Genomic DNA, 21,589 nt, shown 5'->3' on the forward strand with positions numbered 1-21,589 from the left:
GGCTGGGAAAAAATGGACGATCTACTTATTTTCTGCTCTGCTTCCTAACGCTAACTGATCTCGCTGCTACAGGATAAAAAAGCACTCTGGAGAGTAACAGCTGACATGAGCTGCCTCACATTTCTTTGCTACAAAAATGGAAATTTATATCCCAGAGAAAAACAATATTAAGGAGAAAAGCCTGTCAGAAATGTTAACTCTACCCTGTTGCCGCTCACCCCTGTTTTTAAGAATTGGGAATCTGTAGGGTTGGGTGAATTAAGCAACGGAGATGTCAAGGAGAAGGAAACTGATCCCAGGCATATCGTAACGTTCTTCCAACTATAAAAATCAGGACATGCTTTGCCTGCGTGTCTGTGTTAGGTAATTAACAGCTGTAGAGCACTCTGGAACTACAAACCGCTAAATAAATAATGACTGCCAAAGAATTTTAACGATGATGTGCTAAATAATAATGATGAAACATGGGCTTTGAACTTTACCGCGTCTGCTTTCGAATGAATCACGCAAGCAAGGTCCCGATCTCGCAACGTGGCTTAGCCCAGTATGAGGTGGCAAGTCTGATGGAGCGATGGGAAGTCACGGAAGGGATCCTGTGTTTCCAAGAGCAGGTGACTCAACTTTACACGTAGTGACGGAAGTAAGGTCGCGTTCTCTTCCCGCGGCTGCAGAAAGAGCCCCGTTCCGCCTGTGTCTGCCTGCACTGTGGCTGGTTCCTACCAGAGGCCATTTTACTCGAAGAGCCACCAAGCAATCAACCTTTTGAGAATTTTCTTTTAGTTCAAGTTGATTTTGAAATCCTAAACCACGGTAACATTTTAAACTGTTTTCCTGGGAATTGAGGACACAGGCGACGCTCACCTGCCGTCACTGTTCTCTCCCCTTTTCACTCCCTTGGACTCTACTATTTAGGAGATCGTCAGCCTCAGAACTTTTGGTGCTTTTTAGATGTGCTCTTCCTAAAGAGATAGGAGGAAGATACGAGCACCACTTCCGTGGCCTTCCAAACTTTCCATTCCAGTGGCGGTAGGGGACGCCATGGCAGTTAAAATATGGGCTGAGAGAGCTACCATGATTTTCTCATTCGCGACTAGTCTTGTTTTTCCATATACCTTTAAAATAATTAACGTCATGAGACTGAGATACAAATAAACCCAAAGAATTCAGATCACGGAAAAATGGGAAAAACCTTACAGATCCGACTCATCTGAATTCTTCGTCCCTGGAAACAAAACATACAAAATGTAGTCTTTCCAAATCTAAAATCTGATCAAGGTTCCGCTTATAAAGTAGAATGTTCTGTGAATTATCTGCACAATTATAAACAAACTATAGCTATAAACAACAGTTTAAACATCATTAAACACGCAAGGCTAAATCTTGTGTATTACATATTTAGGGAGAAAGTCATCTCTAGTTACTATTTCGAGGTACAACTAAAGATCCATGGAAGAAACCAACGTACAGAGTGTTATTCACAGTAAATTGCAAATATATAATTTTATCCTCATAACCAAGACCTCAAATACCAGTTTTAGTGGTTCATATTAATTTAATTGTGACACTAGCTTTTATAATCACAGATGCAAAAAGACCACTGTGTTCCAAACATAATTATCACACCAGTGTCTCCTTTCATGAAATCATGAGTCAAGACGAGAGACTCTGAACAAATTTGTGTCTGATGAGTTTGACTCATTTAAGAACACTGAATAATTTAAGATCTGTTTAAGTAAAAGGAAGGCAAAAGGCGTTGTTTCTGAGAAGTACTACGTGCACCCTGCCACTTCCAGACGCGCCCTAAGTTCCCCAGAACGACCGCCAATGGTGCGTACCTTCCAGGTGAAGCCACATCAGCCGCCCCTTCACGCTGACCACAGAGGCCACGCAGAGCTCTCCCGGGTTCCTGGGGTTGACGGCTTCCAGTTTCATGTTCTTTGTGAAACCCCGACTGAATGACGTCTGAAAGAGAAAAGAGCGGACACTGAGCCAGAGGACACCACAGCAGGGGATCGCGCAACAGAGGGGCCCGCGGGGGACGCACGCACGCGCGCACGCGATGCACGCGGATCTCGTCCATAAGACAAACGTTTCTCCTGCCATTCGCGAGAAAAGAACCATGCCCAGTTTGTTTTCATCCCAGAGCTAGAACTCTGCGGGCAAACAGCAGGCGCCTAATAATATCTGTCCAGTGAGAGGGTGGATATGGTCTCTTTCTAGGCCCACGCATGCCCTTATTTCCACGCGACCACGGACATGCAAATCATTTCTTTTCCTTCCCTATGCTTCTCACTCACATCACGCCTGGGCATATTCGAGGGTGTGAGGAGACAGCCTGAGTCTCCATGTGGCCTGAAGAACACCCACTAGCGTTGTTTATAGTGGTCTACTGGTGACGAATCCCCATGGTTTTATCTGAAATAGTCTTTGTGTTACATGTATGCCTTGGGCTTACTTTTATTTACGTTCTAAATTCACTTCTTTTTAAAAGTTTGCACACAGGAGGGGCGCATGGGTGGCTCAGTCGGTTGAGTGTCCCATTCTTAGTTTCAGCTCAGGTCGTGATCTCACAGTGGTGGGATCGAGCCCCGCATCGGGCTCTGAGCTTGGGAGTCTCTCTCTCCCTCCCTCTCTCTCTCTCCAAATAAATAAATAAACAAACATTAAAAAATAAAAGTAAAAATAAAAATTTACACGTAGGAAAATTCGCTCTTTTCGGTGCCCTGTTCCTGAGGCTCCCGTCCAGTCGTACGGTCATGACGTCAATCAACACGCAGAGGAGTCCCTTCACCTCTGAAATGCTTTTGCACTGGCCCTTCGGTGATCAATCCCTCCCAGACTCCCAATTCCTGCACCACGGGCCCGTCTTCTGTTCCCAGAGTTGTGCCTTTTCCATAATATCACAGAAACGGAACCATACACGGTGCAGTCCGGCTTCTTCCACTTAAGCAAAACGCATTTGACATTTCATCCATGCTACCGCACGAACGGAAAGTTCATTCTGTTGTGCTGCTGAGTAGTTTCTGTAGATGTGCCACAGTCCACCCCTTAACCACCTGAAGGACATCTGAGCTGTGTCTAATTGCTGGCGGTCGCGAATAAAGCCGCTGTAAACAGTCAAGCGCAAGTTTCTGTGTGAACAGGGTGTATTAGTCTGCTTGCGATGCCCGAACGCAATACCACAGACTGGGTGGCTTTACCCACAGAAATTCACCACTCAGTTCCAGAGCCTGCAAGTCGGAGATCAACGTGTCAGTAGGGCTGCTTTCTTCCGAGGACTCTCTGTGGCTTGTAGACAGCCACCTTCTCCCTGTATCTCCGAACGTTCCTTCCTCCCCGCATGCTGTCTGCATCCTAATTTCCACTTCTTGTATGGACACCACTCATTTTGGATTAAGGTCTACCCGTAGGGTTTCATGCTCCCTTAATTGTGTCTTCAGAAACTCTAACTCCAGGGGCGCCTGGGTGGCTCAGTCAGTTAAGCGTCCAACTTCGAATCTTGCGGTTCATGGGTTTGAGCCCCGCATCGGGCTCTGTGCTGACAGCTTGGAGCCTGAAGCCTGCTTCTTCTGGGTCTCTCTCTCTCTCTGCCCCTCCCCGTGCTCATACTCCGTCTCTGTCTCTCTCTCTCTCTCTCTCTCAAAAAGAAACAAACATTAAAAAACATTCTAACTCCACACACTTCTCACGTTCTAAGGTACTACGGGTTAGGACTTCATCATATGAATTTTGGGGAATACAACGTAGCCTATGACATAGTTTTGTTTCTCTAGAAATGGAATTGCTGGACCACATGGGAAACGTACGTTTAACTTTCTAAGAAACCACCAAATGTTGCGTTCCCATCAGCAGTGTGTGGCGTTCCCGCTGCTAAACATCTTCACCAGCACTTGGTATCGGCACTTTTGCAAATTTTAACCCAATAGGTGACCAGTGCCAGCTGATCGTGGCTTGAACTTGCATCTTCCCTACGACGAATGATGTCGAGCATTTTTTCACATGTTTCTTCGTCATTTGTGTATCTTCCTTGGTGAAGTGTCAGTTTTTTTTAAAAAACGTTTATTTATTTATTGGGGGGGGAGGGTAGTGTGAGCAGGGGAGGGGCAGGGAGAGAGGGGGCGAGAGAGAATCCCAAGCAGGCTCTGCACTGTCAGTGCAGAGTCCGATGCGGGGCTTGATCTCACGAACCACAAGATGACCTGAGCTGAAACCAAGAGTCAGACACTTAACTGACTAAGCCACCAGGCGCCCCGAACTGTCTGTTACCTTCATTCAGGAAATGTTACCTTTGGTGCATGTAGAATTGTGGGCTTTTTCTTTTAATACTCCACAAACATTGGTTCACTGTCTTCCGGCACCCCTTGTCTCTGATGAGAAGTTCGCTATTTACGTTGTTGTTCCTGTATTTGAAACGTATCATTTTTTTCTCTGGATGCTTTCAAGATTTTTCTCTTTACGTTTGGTTGTCAGCAATTCGACTATGTTGGGTGTCTTTGTATTTACGTTGCTTGGGGCCCACAGAGATTCCAGAACTTTTTCATTTATAATCTCAGCTGCTTTGGTACATTCTGGCCCTTGTTTCTTCAACACAGAGGAGCTCTCCTGCTCTCATTCTCAACATTGAGGAAAATTCTGAGCCACGTGCAGAATGTCAAGTAGCAAAGACCTTTCTTGTGTCTGCACAAATACTGGCCAAGGTTTTTTTTTTTAATATTTTTTTAATGTTTGTTTATTTTTAAGAGAGAATGTGTGAGCTGGGGAAGGACTGTTGGGGGAGACACAGAACCCCAACTTTCTACCTTCTCATTCATATTTTCCTTCTCAAACTTTAGCGAGCATCTGAATCATCTGGAGAACCTTTAAAAAAAAAAGAAAGACTGCTAGGCCTTAGCCCAAAGTTCACGATTCATGTGATCTGCAGTGAGGCTACAGATTTTGTATTTCCAACAGGTTCCCAGGTGGTGCTGGAGGCTGGCCTCAGGACTGCACTTTCGGAACCACTACTTTACGACTCTGAGCTGAGTTTTAACGGGAGTTTTCGAACACACGTCTGCTAATTCCAACATCTGGATCATGCTGGGTTTGGCCTCTACTGATTAGCCTTTCTACAGAAAACGTGTCCGATTTTTCTGCGGCTTCGTGGGCTGACCAATTCCGAAGTCTGGACGTTTTCAATGTCGTGTCACAGAGACTCTGGATTGTGTTATGTTCTTCCCGAGAGTGCTGGTTTTCTGTGTTCGCAAGCAGTTAACTTGTTTGGACTCAAACTACATGCTCTGTCTCTTGAGAAGGAGCTCAGATCCCAGCTCAGTCTTTTGTCTTTAGCTAGGCTGCCTGGAGCTTGCCTGGAAAAGACACGCTCTGCGGATCAGCCAAAGATTTAGGCAGAGTGTATACACGGAATGTGCGGTTCCCTCTCCTGACTCTTCCCTCTCTGAGACTCCTCTCGCTTTCCAACAGGTGTGGTTGCTCACATTCTGTTATCTGCTTCATCAGGCCAGAAAGACCGTGAGTTTTATATCACTGCTTTTGTCGTCTCCTACGTCGTCCACTGCGGCTGACCTCAGGCCAGAAGTCTGAAAAGAATCACACGGTCACCCCAGAGTGCTCCTTCCTTCCAAGCACCTGCTCCCTTCCAGATCTGCCCGTTTTGTTCACTCTCCACATCCCTCGGCTAGTTGCACAGGAGCCGACAGTTGCTTCCTGCCGGAGGGTCAATTCAGCAGGAGCTCAGCCGACACTCCAAGCAAAACTCCCTTCTCGCACTATTTTAAAATAAGCGTAAGATTTTCCCAAAGCATCCGCTGCTATAAATTTTAATCAGATATTACAATACTGCATGTATCTATTTTGAAATACATAAACTGAAGTAAACGGGCTCCTGTAAGTACCAAGAGATTACATCCTTACTTGACCCGTGGGAGGAGGCCAAGCTAATTTGCATTCACGTATCTATTTATATACGTTACGTTGCAAGTCAATTATATCTTTATGTAACCAGAACAAAATGACCCAGCATATGCGATAAGAAAGCGATTTGTTCTTCTCCTTTATGTCTCTTTGGAAATAGGAACCAAGGAAAATTCTAGGCAGGCTGTCTTCCTACAAGTCATCCTGCCTATCCGTGCATATTATGTATTGAGCCTTTTGATAATATGACTCGATAGGCTGCCTGAAAAGCCTCTAAGTAAGTTAAAATGCATTTGATCCTCCTTAATAAGGGAAAACTACAACCGCATAACCTATTTTCGTTTCAACTCGCTGCTTGAGGGTAATTTATAAAGATCAATGGCAAACCTGTTACCCGTGAGTTTATTTTACTAAGCATTTCGCTGTGTCAATCCATCTCAGAACCGTCTCTGATTGTTAAACATCCCCGGGGAAATGTCTCCCATGCAGCCACTTCCACACCCCCTCTCCTCTAGTGCACGCAAGATGCGTGATTAAAAAATGAATTCATGATAAGCATCCCCTTAAAGAGCACTCGACGCAAGCTAACAAAATTCAGCAGAGCACCAGGAACGCGACACCTATGCCAACAGGCAGGTGACAATCCCGTCGATTACATAAACGCAGAGCCAGGAACAAAGCGGGCATGTTTGTAACAAGTGCATTCCTAATGAATACGCCAGCACAGTCATTAAAACAGATTTCATCCTGGTAGCTAAAGCCTGGGAGCTCAGAGGCCACCTGGGGATGTGGCTACTTCCTCTACTAAATCCCATTTGGCCAGCTGCTGGCTGAACGGGAGCAGAGGACGGTGGAACCGTATTGTTGCAGAGGAAACGCCTCCTTATGCACAAAACCAGGGGACACGTCAGGATCTCCCTCCCAAGGGTGAAGAGGTAGGGAACGAATATGTCTTTGGTCGGGTAGAAAGCACAACTTCGAAGGGGTCTGGGGACGTGCTAAGTGTCTCCAGGATCCTAAATGCAGGCAACGAGGCCAGGGCTCTGCGACAAGCACTATCACTGTAAAAGGGTTACTGAGACTGCCCTGGACTCGATAAGCCCCGGGAGCTAGCCAGCGGCTACCCTCTCGGTGGCACCTCCGAGCGCCTACACGTATGGGGGAGGGTCCCCGCCGCACATACCACCGCGCCTCACCACGCAGATGTTCCCGTGCGCCGCAGAAGAACCAGCTTTGTGCAAAGGCAGCATCGGCCGGCAGAAAGTCCCTCTGTTGGTTTCAGGAGCCCCGATTTCCGACGCTGCCACGGATGTGTTTCTGCATTTAGTTTCTGCATTTATGGGGTCAAGCTGACCCAGTGACCGACCTACTTAATTCTTCAAAATCCACCTTGGACTTACGCTCGGTACTGAGCTTCTCGACTGAGCCAGCCCCTTCCGCCTCTCAGCTGTCATGTGCCGTGATCCCCGTAGTACGAGTTATATCGGTGGGGTAGCAAGGAATCAGCGGCTGGAGGAGGACGTGTCCAGAAAAGGTCTCTGATTTGGGAGCACTCTGCACTGTGATGCCTGCCGTCCCCAACTGGAGGACTGAGTCTTTTTTTTTCTTTAGTATAAAGAATTAACTTTTATAGCTAAATGCGTGTTCAACACACTAGGCTGTATACATCGGTGCCTCATTCTGAATACAGACGTAATAATCCATGTGCCTTTTCATAGTTCCCAGGGTTGATCCAGTCTAAATGAATACTTGATAAGCCACCTGATACAACCAACTCCTATAACAAGTACACCCGTGTGAACACACACACACACACACACACACACACACTGCTATTTGATCTGCTCACTAGACTCAGGGGATGAAGCCAGAGGCTCTCCTGAGGCCCAGGCTCACCGTAGTAAGAAGCCCGTGCTAATCTAGAACACACCGGACCCTTCCATAAGTGAGACATGAACTTATACCGGGCCACCATACACGTAGCAGTGGCTGTGCTCCAACACCCCAGAGTCACCCTAACACACAACCTGAAGGAGGCCTTCACAAAAACTACGAAAGCTTAGTAAGGATCCTGTGGTCCACAGCAGCACACTCGTCTTGCTCACGAACGGGAAGCAACTTACAAAGTTCACGGTGAACAACATCTAGGAACAAAGCAGTAGCAAGCACCAAGCTCCTTACATTCCTGAAGCCGAAGGGAGGCGCTTCCTCGGTCCCATGCTGCTTGTGATAATCTGCCCAGTCGAAGTCCTGGCCAGAGTAACCTTCATGGGGTGAAAACACAGACAGAACAGCGTTAACCAAATAAATAGCTTCAGAGGGTGTCACTAGTTAAATCAGTAAGCGGTGCAAATACAGGACCCCGGAGGGTGAAGTCCCTTCTTGTGCCTGACGGCACGTCAGATTTCACAGGGAACGCGTGGAAAAACACAAAGTACGAAATACGGGGCGGGTGTTCCACCGTGACCGCGATGTGGGGTCTGAAACCGCGTGAAGGGTGGCGCTGACCCACATCGGCACCCGCCGGTGGACGGACGTGCTCTGGGGCAGCAGCATCGAGACAGGATGTTACACACAACCCATTCGCACAGTGCGTTTTGCGGAAATACACAGTGATACCTCCCTCCACGTGAAGCCTGAGAGTTCCTGTGAACTTCTCGATATCTTCGTGGAGACCGTGAGACTTTATTGGAAAACACTACCTCGGGGGAGGGTTTTTTAAAGAGTAACAGAAAGTAAAACAAACAGCAAACGAGGAGTTGAGGTGTTCGTGAGAAAGAAAGCCTCCAGAGGCTGGGGGGTGCGGGCGGGCAGCCCGTCCTCGGACAGCACCCAGGGAGAGGAAGGAAATGAGCATCGGGAAAGGTGGGCCCCTTTGGGGGAAGTGCTGGGGGGGCACCTGTGAGACACGGTAGGGGCGGGGGGTGTTTGGAGAAACAGCCCTTCACTCGTGCTAATAAGCGTAATGGAATAGCGATGTTGCCAAAGTGGGTTCTTCTCTTTCTTCATTTCATTTGGCAGGAGGGGACGCAATTCAAGTACATCCATCATGCCCACCGTGACGAGCCATGGGAGAAGGTCTTGGGAAGGTCGTGGGAAGAGGAAATAGTTCTAAATCAGAACATAAGCACAGCATTGGGTGTGCGCTCTAACCCAGATAGGGGGACGGCTCTTCATACGGGTGTTATTTGTGCTTCTTGTGAACCAAGGACGGCGATGAGGATGAACAGCGTTCTACCAATCAGGATTCGTCAGGACGGCGGACAACGTCACCCTAACCCTCACTTGGGCGTTCTCCCTTGATGGGTTTGGAGTGCATGGAAAATAAACCCACGAGGGATTTCTTAACTATGTTTTCAAGCCAAGACCTGCCAAGTCCTGCCAAGTCCTCATTTTCTCTTCCCCGTATCATCGTAAATTCCACACCTGCAAATTCACATCACACGGGGACCCATAGTTACTAAACCCCACGGCTACAAGGAGAGTACAGAAGATCTTCATTGAAGAAAGTCAAGGTACTGTTGCCTCCTACCTCCGTCTGTACCTCCGAGTACAAGATAGTATTCTTTTCATTGAGGAAGCTCAATTTACACAGTTTTCATGAGAAGACGGGATGGGGTTAGCAAGGAAGGACTGGTACTCCTCTGGCCCAGGGGCTGACCCTTGAACCCCCCTACCCTGCTGACCATCCATGGCCGAAGCACCCCTTTCTTCCTACGACCTCCCTGTCATTCTACAAAGGCTGACAACGCCTCGTTTCTTTCCAACAAGGGGGCAAAACGTCTTACAGCTCTGAGATGCTGTTACTCCCGGTAGTTAGTTTCAAAGAGATTCTGAAAGTTTTCCTACCTGCCCTTGTCCCCCACACCTCTCTCCAGAGCCAGATGGCTCTTGCATCAGAGGTTTCTGGAAGGAACCAAGCCAACTTTTTTTTTTTTCTGAACGCTTACCCACAAAACAGAATAAAACAAAATATGCTTTAAATAAGGTACTGCAAGTTTCTTTCCAATGAACAGAACCCTGCACTCTTGAGAATAGTTTGTCTGGAGCTATTCTGGATCAAATCCTTGCCTTAAACGTGTAAGAACAGAAGAGTTTGCCAAAAGACAACTCAAACTGCCGAGAAGCTACCCAACCGTATGAAAGGAGGGCATTTGGGTTTTTAGAGCCGGCTCTACTAGGAACTGGATGAAACCAGGAAGAAGCAAAAAATCTTCTGTGTCTGACTTTCCGTATTCACAAAATAAAGAGGAGACCTTCAAGGCCCCCCCAGCTGTCGCGTTCCATAATTCAGAGCCATCGTTAGTGACTAAGTAACTGCTGCTGCTTAGGAATTGTGCCCGTCCTTGTGTGTGGTTAATTCTTTCCTCTTCTCCTCCGAGAAAAGTGTGGCAGGGTTGATGAAGAGAGGTTACGTGACAGGACGCTCCCCGGAGGTGCTCGCCATAGACTAGCCGAAGACAAGATGGTTCCCGAGGCACAAGGACCCCATTTCTCAGGGTTGTGGCAGACTGACTTCGCTAAAGCCAAGATCGCACTGTGTCGCAATGTCTCTTCCCCTCGACCTCTGTTGATTCCTTAGTTCGTTTGGTGAGCTGAGGAAAATCTCATGAAGATCATGGGGGCAAAGAAGAAATGGTGGGGCGGGGGGGAACTACATAAATGAAAAACAAGCCATCTTCTGATAGAACACGGAAATCTGGATATTCTTTATGGTCAATATCTGTTCAGATAAAACCTTCCAACTTACAAGCCACCTCTACTCCCCCTCCAGAGGCATTTAGCTGGGATTTCTATAATCGTGTTCGTAACCGTGAACTTCCCATAGGCTGCAACCCACTCCATCCAATGTCATGCTCTATGGTTTCTCAGACCTACATTCCATGCTTCTGTATCAGTCTTCAAGACGGTCTCTACGGGGAGCCATTTTTAATCTAGCAATTTCAAGATCTAACCAAGTCTGGCCCGGTACCTAAGCAACAATGGATTATTTTGCCCCCACTGTTCCGTGAACATCTGAATAGCCTAGACTTCTCCTCCTCCTTCTCATAGGGACCTTTATTCACTTCGTCACTTAAAATTCCTTTCCTTCAGGCAGATAATGAGCTCTCTCTTTGTAAGGCAGTTTTGTGACAGCTCAGAAAATATCTGCTACATAAAAACAAATTGCTGTGGCTTGTAGAATAGAGACAACAGGGGTCAATTATACTCATTAATCAACAAAGACAGAACAAGAGGTACTAAGGCTTAACTGTAGCTAGGAAAACCTGTTTTAAACCCAGGAGGGAGGAAAATAGCAGAGGGGAAAAGAAAATAAAAGGAAATCAAAACCCCTTGGGCTGTTAAAATCCTCAACAAGCTGCCACAGGGGACTCTTGAACCATGGCCACGGGAGTTATTTAAAGCTTTTATTAGTGTTTATTCTGAACGAAGTTCCAACTGCTACAGGTCCAAAAGAGAACAGGTCGATGACCCATTTCCTTATGATACAAATTAATTGGCACAAAACAGCCCCACTTGCAAACATTACTATTGGGACTGCAAGTGGGTAATTCTTTGGGAAAACAATTTGGCAGTAAAATGTTCATGAACCTTGACACGACAATTTCACAACAGTCCTAAAAACTGAAAAAGTGTTACACGTTACGGTACAATGGCATTATTACCGGTGGGACAACCTTACATCCCAAAATAGGAAATGATACATGACTTATCTAAGGTCCACGGAAAATCACACAGGCACGAAACTGCACAGTTTGTGAAAAAAAAAATTATGAGAACATTATTGCTATAGGTCTAGATGGAAAGACTTCCTGGCACAAGCATATACAGAATTAACAGATTTTTATGAAAGTATGCAAAGAAAAAGTCCAGAGGAAATGCAAGGAAAATGTCGTAGTAGTAACGATCCACATAGTTATCTGGATGGTGGGACTCGTGGATGTGTTTTTCTTCCATCTCTTTGTATTTTCCAAGTGTTCAATAATGATCATATATTATTTTAATAAAAATTACTTGAGGGGCTCTTGGGGGTTCAGTCGGTTGAGCGTCCGACTTCGGCTCGGGTCATGATCTCGCGGTCCATGAGTTGGAGCCCCGTGTCGGGCTCTGTGCTGACAGCTCAGAGCCTGGAGCCTGCTTTGGATTCTGTGTCTCCCTCTCTCTCTGCCCCTCCCCCGCTCATGCTCTATCTCTCTCTCTCTGTCAAAAATAAAAAAAACATTAAAAAAAATTATTTGAAAGTGCAGACCTTTGCCCTATTTTAAAGGATAGTCAATCAAGGCACGAGTCAATCAATCAAGAGCTAATTCAGCATGTGGAATAGGCCATGACTGCCTCCCAAGAGCCAACGTCCAGCTTTTCATCTGCTAACAGAATCCTGATTTTAGCCGGTGCCTGTTGGAACTGGAGAAGTTGGGACTCTCCTCAGCACCAGGAAGTGAATCAGGACAACCTCAGAAAATCATGGTGGTCTATTTGCCTCTGCAGCAGGAAGTGAACCACGACATCCCAGAGACCATCATGGGAGGATGGAGGGAAGGGAAGGATGCAAAAAAAAGACACACTTCTGTAACAAAACAGACACAGAGTTAAGAGCTGCCCTTCTATGGTGGGTAAATATGGAAAACATACAAACAAACAAACTTGTACAACCTTCAAAAATAATATCAGCAAAAGAGTTTCACCTCTGCCATCTACCTGACTGTCAAAATGAAAAACAAGAATAAAAACCCACCACTGCAAAGACTGTTGGGAAACAGGTGCTTTTATGCATTTCTGGTTGGCATATAATCTCAAAAATCCACCACAGATGCCAACTTGGCAATGTGTCAAAATCTTTAAGAAGGGGTCTCCTCTCCACTCTACCCATTTGTTCATTCACATATGGTATCATTGAAAGCATTTATTAGGTGCATGCTACATGCCAGGCATGGTTCTAGTTCTAAGCATACAGAAAGGACCAAAGACAAAAACCTTTACGCAGGCAAGCTTACGCTGCAGTGGGAGGAGGCACATAATACACAAATAGAAAAAAATCAGACAATCAGTGCTATAGGCAAAGGGAGGGCTGAAGTCTTGACAAAACGCTGAAAAACCTAGGAACTGAGGAAGCAAGTCTTGGGGCCACCTAGGGGAAGGGGGTGCCAGTGGAAGGGGCCAACAACTGCAAAAGGCCAGAAGCAGGTCCAGAATGTTCTAGAAAGAACAAGGGGGACTGTGGGGTGGGCAGAGTGAGCTGGGGTGTGAACAGAGCAGGAACTCCATTATGAAGTATCCTACAAAAATAACAGGATGCCGTGCAAACATTTTATGCATAAAAGCAGATGAGAACAATACAGACAACCAACAGGGGCGTGTTTCAATCAATTTTTTCAAGTTTATCTATTTATTTTGAGGGTGGGCGGGGAAGGACAAACAGAGAGGGAGAGAGAGAATCCCAAGCACAGATTGATGTGGTGTCCCAAAATCATAACCCAACTGAAATCAGAATCAGATGCTTAACCAACTGAGCCACCCAGGTGTCCCTAAGTCAATTATTTACCTGCCAATCATGGAACTCTCCAGTCATTTAAAGTAGAAGACATTTTGGCATGTAGGTGGCAAATTCGTGTGTGTAAAATAATTAAACCGATACACAAAGTTACATATTCTAGGAAACAGAAATCTGAGAGAATATATACCAAACGTTGTTTCTTCAGGATAAGAAACTTCTCTCCTTTTGTTTTCAAAATTTTAAAGAATGGATGCGTATTAAAACTATAATTAAAACATAGTCTTTAACCCAATAAACTGAAGTTCTAATAAGTTAGTAACACTTCCCCCAACAGGGAAATGCATTTCATTCGATGATTTTTCCCTCAGTCTCCAGGTTGCTGGACTCAGGTTCGTCGCTGTTAAGATGTGAATGAGACAGGGACCGGTTCTGTGTCACCTGCTCCAGCAGGTCCTGAGGGACACACACACCGTGCGGGAACTGTGACTCCAGGATGGAGGCCGACATGGAGAAGCAGGAAAGAAAGTTCTGGACATGCCCCCCTCCCCCACAACTGACCGAAGAACACACAGCCCCATAAGGACATCTCCACCTCGGAGCACCTTTACAGCACTGAGGTGCTCGACATCTGGTGTGAACAGAGGACTCATTTAGCTTTCAGTTCAACGTCTCTTTGAAAGGGAAAACGACATGACCATCGCCAAAGATCGGCGCGTACCAGACCTGAGATACAAGAACGCAAGAGGACACAAAAGAAGCCATGTTGTAAGAACAGGTTCCTCACCCTTCCTCAGAAAATCTCATGGACCGTTGAGACAACTTTACTGGACTCTCGCTCACGGCACCGGTCTTCCTGAAAGGTGGTCTCCCTCCAGGCTTCTACTGAGTTCCTGGGACTCGCTAAGGCTAAGCGCGTGATGGCCTCCCCTCAGGTGACCCTCGCCGCCATCTTGTCAGGGAAGCAGGATGAACAGGTGAGGAAGCAAGGCCACACTCCTCAGGGGGCACACGCAGCCCCTGGAACCAGTCCGTCTCTTCCTGGGCAAGATTTCTCAATAGTCTCTCCATTCAGTTCCTGGAGGAGTCTTCGTACAGGCTCTCAGGCAAGAAGGCTGACTTCTGGCACACGAGTAACTATGCCAAGTACTTCTTTTCCCCTGTGCTGTTCGCTAAAGGGCACGTGCCCTCCCTTGAAGCCTGCCATGTTAGGAGATGTGGACGTGTCCCCGGGAGAGAGTCCAACATCACATAAATATCAGCTGTCAATGGCAAAGCCATGGTAAGAATCCTCAACCACAGAGTAAACCGAGGAGTAAGTAAGCCAGAGAGATGTAAGTTCCCAACAATCGGAAATATTTTCAGATATAAAAAATCACCCAAAGAGTTTTACTCCCTCAGCTCTTTTCAATCAAAAGCAGGTTTTTGCTCAAGAATCAATCAGAGAGCTAGAAACGAGAATAAACTTCCAAATCCAGTAACAAGAGGGACCCTCTCAGGTGCCAGATGAACTATGGTAGTAATAAAAAGAATGACACAGCCAAACCCGAAAGAGAAGAGAATCTCCAGATGCCAAAACACCAAGAGGCCCACAAAGGCAGAGCCGACCAGTCCGGGAACGTCTGGAGCTCACACGGGGCAGAAGATGACCACGGGCTTGAGAGAGGAGAGCAGCAGGAGCAGAGACCATCATAAAACGCCCGGCCCCGGTCAGCTGCCCAGTCTGCGAAAACGGGTCCAGACAACGTCAGCTCACTGAAAGGGACAAGGAGCAGACACGGCCGCTCCCTGCCCAGGGCTCCGCTCAAAGGGGGAGAGAGAGGAGTCCCGAGCTCCTCCAAGCCAAGGGCATCCGTGGGGAGGCTGGGAAAATTTACAATGTGTATCGTACAGGCTGACAAACGCACGTGACATTCGTCCATTCGTTCCTCCCTCCAATAACCAGGGACACAGGCACGTACCAGGCACTGTTTCAGGTGCCGGGGATGCGGAAGTGAGTAACACTGATTTTAAAAATCGGAGGAGATAAAGACGGTAATAAATAAATACTCTAGGGGGGCGCCTGGGTGGCGCAGTCGGTTAAGCGTCCGACTTCAGCCAGGTCACGATCTCGCGGTCTCGCGGTCCGTGAGTTCGAGCCCCGCGTCAGGCTCTGGGCTGATGGCTCAGAGCCTGGAGCCTGTTTCCGATTCTGTGTCTCCCTCTCTCTCTGCCCCTCCCCCGTTCATGCTCTGTCTCTCTCTGTCCCAAAAATAAATAAACATTGAAAAAAAAATTTAAAATAAAAAAAAAAAATAAATACTCTAGGACTTGCAAAATTCTTAGAACACTGGGCAGACTCTAATGCAAAACCAGATGGAAGGAATTACTTCACTCTAAGGATGAGGGAACTCGCACAGAAATAACAAGCACCACTGAAACTCAGTTCACCACGAGAAATCACAACCCACAGAAAGAAACAGAAGAGGTTGTAAAACAAAATGAATGACTAGGGATACAGAGAACCAACACCAGCAAGCTCTAGCGGTCCTGAACCTGAATGCTACACACACACACACACACACACACACACACACAAGCGGACAGATCTCCAGTCTCACGATATTTTGATGCACTTTCTAGAAAATCATAGAACAAACAAAAATAGAGAATATGTAACGGCTGAACAGTTCAATTAATAAGGTTGGTCAGACGGAACACTCTGACAGTAAATGGGAAAGCACCGCTAAAACAGATACTATATAATTATATGAATATCTAAATATGTATTATATGAATATATAATATTCGTCTGCAAATATATAGACATTACCGAAACTGTCTCCAACAGAAGTGGTAACCATGGCTAAACTTAACAACCTTTCACGGAAATAAGTTCATACGCAACAGAACACAAACTAAAACAGCACCAGCTCCGGATGGTTTTACAAGCTAGTGTTACCAGACCTTCAACAATCGGCTTACCCATTATCTTACACTAACTGTTCTGGAGCCACACTGCCTGGGAGAGCGACTGGATAAAAAACAAACAAAAACCAGGGGTATATTCCATTAGACTGGCCACAGCTGATAAAAAAAATCAAATGAATAAAAAAAAAAAAAAACACCCATCCACAACAGCAAGCGAACAGGAAGTATCTAGGAAAATTACTAGCAAAGAAAGTCGTAAAAAGATAACACAATAAAACGTCCATTTTTCTAAATTAATTAATTAAGTCCAATGCACGATCAGTCAAAATCCAATGGGTTTTTTTCACAGTGTCTTACAAACTGGTTCTGAAATTCACATACGATAACCTGCAAAAAACAACTAAGACAATTTTGAAAAGGAAGAAAAGGTCGAGGGAGTCACCGGATGGATATCGAGACACAGAGTAAAATCGGTTTTTAAAAGTGAGGTATTTATGCAGAGACGGACAAACAGCAATGAAGCAGAAGAACTAAGAACAGATAAGGTTCTCAGCCCTCGAAGGGACCGGATGCGTGTTAGTGGGGGCATCACCCATCAGCGAGGAAACCGCACGCTATTCAATGAATGATGCTGAGGCAATGGCTGAATCTGAAAATCCAATTCAACCTAAGTGAGAAAGTAAAAGCAACCTCTTTTCATCCCTCGTGCCGTGCAAAACTTAACTCCGAGTACACTAAAAAGCTAACTACAGAAAATGAAACCGCAGGATTGTCAAAGGAAACATAGAACATCAATAAAACAAAGTTTACCTAAAGCCACAGACAAATCATAATGGAAAAGGCTGGTTTGACCACATTATCATTTCGTATTCCAATATAACATAAAATACCATTAGAAAGTAAAGCAACGAGCCACAGGCTAGACTATTACATATTGTGACACGCATGGCGAGAGAAGAAATTCATCCTCAAACATATAAATACTTCTACGATCAAAAGAAAAAGGAGAGCAATATAATAAGCAAAGCAAAGGCAACACAAATTGTGAACAAGCGTATGATGAACTGCTCCACGGCACTAGCAGATTAGGGACACCAAAATGAAACCGGAGACCCATTTCCCAGGCGTCAGGATGGCACTTGTTCACGCCCCAGCGTATCACAGAATGGTGAGGAGGACACCAAATAGGATCTCCAGCAACTCCACTCTCTGGGTATATCCCCGGAGAGATCTCTCACTTTGGGCACATGTACAAAGATGCTCTGAGTACCATTCCCAACGCAGAAAAGAGTTAATGCCTCGAATGTCTTTAAACGGGAAATGGATTTCAAGAATTAACGTATATTCACAAAACAGGCAAAATGAGTAAGGAATCTATACGCATCAACACGGAGGAAAATCTGCAAAATGTTACGGGAGGAAAGTTACATAAGGGTGGGCATAGCGGGATACTCTTTACATGCCTATCAAAAAGATCTGCTGCAGGGGCGCCTGAGGGGGCTCAGGCGGTTGAGCGTCCAACTTCCGCTCAGGGCATGACCTCACGGTTCATAGGTTCGAGCCCCGCGTCCGGTTCTGTGCTCAGAGCCTGGAGTGTGCTTTGGATGAGGAAAGTGGTTATGGGGGGGGTGGGGGGAGACGGGTGGGGTTGTTGGAGACCCGACAGAGAGGCAGGGGAGGGAAGGGGAGGAATACAGGCAGAACTTCAACATTCAACGCTTAACAAATACGGACCGAGAGCCGCACTGCTTTAGCCACTGAGGATAAGCAGAGAACGCGACAAAAATCCCTGCTGTCGGTGAACTTTCACATCGCTGGAGAGACACATAAAAACCAGGGCAAAGAAGGAAAATATACAGCAATTGTATCTCCCATGATAATAAGTTCTCTGCAGCAAAGCCATGCAGGGAAGGAGATAAAAACATTGAGGGTAGAGATTTGTAATCGACACTAAACAGGCCAGAGAAGAAAGACTGCCCCAGCCAGGCGGCACCTCAGTCAGATGGAAGGACAGACAACCTAAGCGGGGGTGGGGATGAGGGCCAGGTCTTGGGAATGGCAAGGAGGAAGGCGGGACTGGACAGACTGGAGTGGGGGGCATCTTAGGAGATGAGGCCAGACAGGGAACTAGTGGGCGCTGTAGGCTGGGACCATGAGCCGGAATTTCCACTGACTTGATACTTGAGGTACCAAGGCCTCGGACAGTCTGAACAGAGGAGGGACGTGTGCGATTTCCACCTCAGCACAACCAGCCTGAGCATCTCATCGAAGAACACGTGCAACGCCGGAGGCCACTGCAGTAACCCAGGAGACGTCTGACAGTGGCCTGGACCAGGGTGGTCGTGATGACACATGGTCGGATCCTGAAAACACTGACGGGATTCACCGATGCAATAATTAGGTGAGAAACACAGTCAGCGGTGACTCGGTCTTCTATTACATTCTATGATGCTTTATTTCATTTTTTAAAAATCTGACTCCAATGTGGCCAAATGCCAGCATCTGTTCCCTCAAGGCAGGGGGTCCAGGAGATCATGTGCATTTATTATTTTCTGTACCCTGTGGTACGTCCGAAACACAACAGAGTACCGAATGGGGTACGTTCATCGGTCAGCGTCTGAGGTTTGTCTTCAGGAAAAGAGGACACCAGTTAGGGTTCACTACTCTGAGTCTTGATAATAATAAAATGACACCTTCACTTCTTAAATCGTCTTAACGGTTCACGTGCCTACTATTAAGATGGCCAAACAGCGGGGACAGAGAGCTAAAGGAAGTGATTCACTTTTAGCCTCTGCACACCCATTTTACAACCGATTTACAATAAATGCAAAAGCTTAATATTTTCTACTAAGATCTCCCCCTGGGTAGGATGTTCACTCCTCTTTTTCTATGACTAATCCTTGATGTTACACACCAAGGAGGTTAATGAAATAGTCTAAAAATCGTAAGTCATGGTTGATAACCTACATACACACTTTTGCTTCACAGGTTTATTTACTTGTTTCATCACTTTTTATAGCGTCTATAATTGTGAATGGCTGTTTGCTAGTTTTAAGCTAATGGAATAAAACTTCCAAGGATCTGTCCTTTGCTTACCAGGAAAGCACTTTCTCTCCCAGACATCCTGAAACCTTCTTATCCATTCTAGCTTACACCCTACTTGTCTCTAAAGTCTGGAGACAGATTTTTTTTTCTGAATTCTTTGACGTTTTATTTTATTTTCTGAGAGACAGAGAGGGACAGAGCACAAACAGGGGAGGGGCGGAGAGAGAGGGAGACACAGAATCCGAAGCAGGCTCCAGGCTCTGAGCTGTCGGCACAGAGTCCGATGTGGGGCTCGAACCCGTGAATACGAGACCATGACCTGAGCCGAAGTTGGATCCTCAACCGAATGAGCCACCCAGGCGCCCCATGGAGACAAATTTTTTTTAACTTAAGAAACAGATTCAAAACAACGTTAAGTATGGGTCTCTGTTCTCTGCAAATCTCCCATACCATCAGATATGTTTTGTTTCATCAGCTCCTTCCCACTGGGGAATGAGCAGGGATAATATCTTTTGTTTAGGGATCAGGCAGCATGTAATTGTAAGTGGTGTTTACCGTTCTAACGGAAATCTAAATGACGTAACACATTCGTGAAAGCATATACACAAGAAACCATCTAAAGTCACTTCCCCACATGAGTAATAAATCCGACGTACTGTACGTGCAAAGTTCAGAACTTGAGTTAAAAGCAACTTTTATAAGAAGAACACATACGTTTGTAGGTTAATAAAGAGTGGTGTTTGAAAAAATTCTATGGCATGATCCCCAGCCTCGCTGTTGACATTTAAGACCTGTAACAAATTAGCTCACAAGCAAACCATAAAATCACATCTACCAAAAACCCTACCACCACCCTCTCAATTTTAATGCATTTTAATTACAAAAATAGGTTTTACTATGTGCGTAACATATACTCAACATATTCTCCCAAAATGGTGAGAGCTCAGCAAATAAATTAGCCAAGACTTTGTTATAATCACAGGCCCTGGGACAATTATTCCCCAGAATTCTAATTCTCCAACTGTATTTCTCCAAACATCATGAAATGCAATTATCCAAAGAGGCACACCTACTTTCCAAATAAATACCCAAATGATGCCAACAGTCTCTTTTCTAAAATGCATTTCTAACAGTGTAATATGTTCATAAGAAATATATTTTAAAAAATCTAGAGATAGTGTTAAACATGGAAACCCTGCTTAATGGAATAATCCAGAAGCCAAAATGCATACCCAGATATTTTCCCTTTTTTCACCACGTGAGGAAATACTCGAGTAACTTTTTTTCTTTAAATTCTTCAACAGATCTTATTACTACCTAGGAATTTTATAATTTCCAACCAAGCAGCATTTTAGATATCCAGGAGGAAGTCTTTCTTCGACGACCTGGACCCATCCGCACAAATGCTCAGATCACAGAAGTCAGGAAGGAGTAGAGATCGTGCGTGGGACTGACTGTGAGATTCAACAAGTGACCTGTTGCTAAATGTCACGCCGGAAAGGACTGCGACCTTTCTCTGATCTGCTACCACTCGATCGTTCAGAATGATAAGAAACCTATCATGCTAGAGGATTACAAAGATATCCAGCCTTGTGTCACTGGTTTGACGCGGCAGAGCGCCCGTGGAATCCAGCAGGCGTCCCATCTGATTGACAGTCACGATCTGGCCAGGGTCCCCTGCGAGGACCCTCGGGAACTGGCGTCCTCTCCACCGAGGAGCACAGAATCGGGGAGGGCGCCTCTCCCCGTTAGTCACCACCCGCGTGGCCTCGGACGGGTCACACGGGCTCTGTGACTCCGCCTCGTGCCAGGGCAAGGCTCATTTCGAGGACGCCGTTGACCCAGGCACTCGGAATGGTTCGGGGAGCGGTCTGCACCAGCCTACCATGCTCTAACGAGACCACATTCTGCTGCTGCATGACTTTAAGGAGAAGAACCGGCAGCTGACGTGGGGGTACCTTCGCCCGGTGGGGATGAGCACGGGGAGCATGGGGGGGGGGGGCGGAGGACGGTGAGCCGCCAGTGAAGCATGGCACAGACGGGCCAGGCAGGTGCAGCAGGGGCAAAGGCTGCCTCTGGGACACGACGACCCCCAGGCATCTGGAACTTAACCTGTGGGTATTCATTAACCTCCCAGTGTGAGGAATGCTAGAAATAATCCAGGCCCTGGGGATCTGGAAAGGGCAGCACAGAACCCCTGCATTTTTTGTGACCTGTTAAATTCCTGCAGGA

The 21,589-nt window shown here is 46.2% G+C and overlaps 1 protein-coding gene across 14 annotated transcripts in view; it reads right to left on the reverse strand.

Annotated features, from left to right (window-relative positions):
- The window catches only part of SFMBT2 (Scm like with four mbt domains 2), a 227,691-nt gene that overhangs the window by 61,114 nt on the left and 144,988 nt on the right, over positions 1–21,589 (reverse strand). For all 14 annotated transcript variants that reach the window (XM_023256314.2, XM_023256316.2, XM_045060845.1 and 11 more), the window contains 2 exons: positions 8,092–8,174; positions 1,836–1,962 (listed from right to left, as the gene is read on the reverse strand). In XM_023256314.2, the coding sequence (XP_023112082.1) occupies positions 1,836–1,962; positions 8,092–8,174 (210 nt within the window). The remainder of the gene's footprint in view (positions 1–1,835; positions 1,963–8,091; positions 8,175–21,589) is intronic.

The sequence above is a fragment of the Felis catus genome, chromosome B4 (assembly GCF_018350175.1).
Source record: "Felis catus isolate Fca126 chromosome B4, F.catus_Fca126_mat1.0, whole genome shotgun sequence".
Classification (NCBI taxonomy): domain Eukaryota; kingdom Metazoa; phylum Chordata; class Mammalia; order Carnivora; family Felidae; genus Felis; species Felis catus.